The 3,211-nt window shown below is 29.3% G+C and overlaps 1 protein-coding gene across 1 annotated transcript; it reads right to left on the reverse strand.

Moving 5' to 3' along the window:
* Positions 1 to 1,137: 1,137 nt before the first annotated feature.
* Positions 1,138 to 3,179, reverse strand: LOC111717658 (uncharacterized; the record flags this gene model as incomplete). Its single annotated transcript, XM_023493151.1, has 5 exons — positions 3,162 to 3,179; positions 2,675 to 2,936; positions 2,442 to 2,515; positions 1,637 to 1,723; positions 1,138 to 1,252 (listed from the first exon to the last, which is right to left on the reverse strand). Coding segments are annotated over exons 2-5 (302 nt in total), but the record flags the coding sequence as incomplete, so codon positions are not given.
* Between the last annotated feature and the right edge of the window lie 32 nt (positions 3,180 to 3,211).

Raw genomic sequence — 3,211 nt, forward strand, 5'->3', positions numbered from 1 at the left:
ATACACGTATTAACAATTCCTACATTTTTATCTATATCCCATGATGTAGATAATCATGTAACGTATTTACAGCAAAGTTAAACTAGAAGCAATTAAGATGTACGTCATTAGATATTACATGATTAAACTAATCATGCTACGTATTCATTTGAAGCGAAGGTCAAAAAATAATGGGTTTGACATGGAAGTTTACAAACATAGATAGTTATAATGTACAACGTAGTTAAAGTTTACAGATATCATGATGCACGATATTTATTAAACGAATTAGATATCCATGTTTTGTTTCTTTGAATTGTTTATTCATTTTGTGGTTTCCCTGGAAATGCAACTTGCGCATTTTTTGCTAAAAGAAATATTGGAGAAATTAAACAGTTTTCGAGTCTGGAAAAACGACATATTTGCCAAATGTTTTATCAGATTCAGGTATCAATGGTACTCTTGTAATTCGGGCATTGCTATATTTGCAAAGAGGGTCACTTAACATTACGCGTACAGTCCCTTTAACAGCTTCCAGCTAAGTGCTCCAATTACAAAGACGGAGAAATAAATCATTCCGTGAATTTGTTAAACTCGTTAAACCTTTAATTATTCTAATTACACTTCTTGATAAATCTTCAGAGGTAAACATTGCATCCTTGTTTTCCCTAATGGACAATTATTTCTATTTCTCAACTAACTATTTCCTACAGAATCTCTATACCCAGCCTTTAAACATTTATCTCAGTATCAAACATAGAAATTTATTCATTTAAAAATAAAATCTAATTATTTCCGCCTGGTTTTTTTTGCCGAAGCATTCAAGGATTCAGACTAAGAAATCTGTCTAACTCCGAATGGAAAAACTGTGGCCCCTACTTTATATGTGACTATCGATGAAATTGTCATAGTTGAATGCCCGATTTAGAATAGTATCTTTTAAAAATTTATGTACCTATTTAAAGGGTATTATTTTGAGATATACAAGCATTTTTTTAATATACTCGAAATTACGGCAAAAATCTCTTTAATATACTGGAACACAGGAAAATATCTGATTAAGAGTGAAATAACAAGTTCGTTGCCATATTTATTAAATTAAGGTAAATGGGGTTTTGTTACTAATCACGTGAATTTAATTTCTGAATAAGCTGCTACCTGTGTCTCTTGGCCGTACGTATTTTAATAGAGAGTTGACCGTTGGATATCCTCACATCTGACCGCTTGGAAGGATCCAGCTGATGACCGTTGTGCAACCAATAGATTTCTTCATCTTAAAAAAGATTACAATTCTCATTTCTTTCTAACTTGGTTTTCAGAAATATAATTTACTTTTTCCTATAATATTAGGTTGCGGTTTTTTACAGAGAATGCAATTGATTCTTGTAATAATAATAAAATATCCCTGTCCCTGGCATATCCAAAATGGTGGCATGTGCCTTTCTCCACATTCCAAATAACTTCAGAATTTTTTTTAATTTCCTTTCTCTAAATTAACCTTTAATGTCTAAGAAACAAATTAAGCTAGGACAATGCCCAAAAGGTTATTATTTTTATCTTCATTATCATTTCTAAGCTTTTAGGGCGTTTTGCGCTCATATTCTGTTTAATTTGTGAACATTTTCTCTTAGTGTACATTGTAAAACAAACGTCCTACCTTGACCTGTATTGGTTCTACAGTTGAAGAAAACCCTGTCCCCTGGAGGAACAACTCTAGACTCAGGTTCCCTTGTGAATCTGATACCTATCGTTAAAGAAGTATTAGTATTTTTAGTATTATTATTGGTATTATTATTAGTAATTATCAGAAAAGTATTGTGTTATTATAATCATTATCAAAACCAAAATCTATTTAAATTATATATCGCAGTTCCTGAATGGTGATATAATATGATTTCAGAACCTGAATATTTTATTAATATTTACATCGACCACTCTTTATCATGCAGCATTTCAGTACCAGATATTTTACATTTTAACACAGAACTTTTGAGACATCGAAAGAATAAATAAAATGCCGTTTTCTTAACCTACTGATAATAGAATGCTGCAGATATTAAGTTTTTTTACTTGAATTATTATATGGAGCTCTTTTAAACTGTTCCCGCATATTTCATGTCTATATATTTACTTTTACAATTACTAAGCTTTATGTATGAAGCATTTATTTTTCAATTACTGAGATTTAGGTATAAAAGTACAATCGAAAACTGTCAAGAAGACATTATAAAAATTCTTTCGATGTCACCATCACCATGCATACAACAGCACTTTCATGTTTATAGTATTATTAATATTATTATTATTATTACCATTAGTATTTTAAGCATTCAGTATCATTAGTATCATTATCAAAATTAAAATTGTTAAAACTAGCATTATTTTTTTTCTGGCAATTTAAGATGATTAAATTTTTTTTTTATATTTTAGTAATTCGTAAGTATGTTTTCTAGAATATTTACCTATATCTGTATCTAGAGGCTGGCAGGATGGAAAGTTATGAAGACTGAGCAGGAGAAATTGAGCAATAAGTTTACTGGATTAATTAAAATCTTGAAAAATATTTTTCTTTAAATTTAATTGAGTTTCTGGATCAGAATTATGAGACATCATCAAAGGCAAAACCATTGTTTAGGAAAATTTTACAAAAATTCTCAAAGCCCGATATTTTTTTCATTAAGAGATTTTTAATTTCCTGTATGGCACGTTTATGGAAGACATTTTAGACTAAAAAATCATTTTTCTGAAAGTATGAATCAGTTTTTAGATTAAATATTTCCTAGCACAGAGTTTAAAATTGACATGGTCAATGGTTATTTATAATAACTAGATTTAAAACTGGTTTGAAAATAATAATTTTACAAAGGCGGACTGTTCAATTATTTTTGAGAATTTTAGATTTTTACAATTAATGCCAATACTTTGATACAAACAAGTACAATGTTATTGTTTAATGACTAGAAATTACAAGAATGGTGAAAATAACAAATGCACTTGTCAATATATTTAGGAATCTTTTCCGGGTGCAAAAATAAAAATTCTAGAAGTAAGACGAAACATATTTTAAGGTTAAAACAGATGAATATCTACATGACTGTTCAGCTGGTGTCTCTTCTGTTCTTTATTTTTGAATTTTAAGATACCCTTCTCTAAAAATTTGCTATGTATAGTTAAAGGTCTACAAGTGCATTAAGCTGTCTCTTAAACTAATTAAAGGGATGCCTGTTATGTC

The sequence above is a fragment of the Eurytemora carolleeae genome, unplaced genomic scaffold (genome assembly GCF_000591075.1).
Source record: "Eurytemora carolleeae unplaced genomic scaffold, Eaff_2.0 scaffold2971, whole genome shotgun sequence".
Classification (NCBI taxonomy): domain Eukaryota; kingdom Metazoa; phylum Arthropoda; class Copepoda; order Calanoida; family Temoridae; genus Eurytemora; species Eurytemora carolleeae.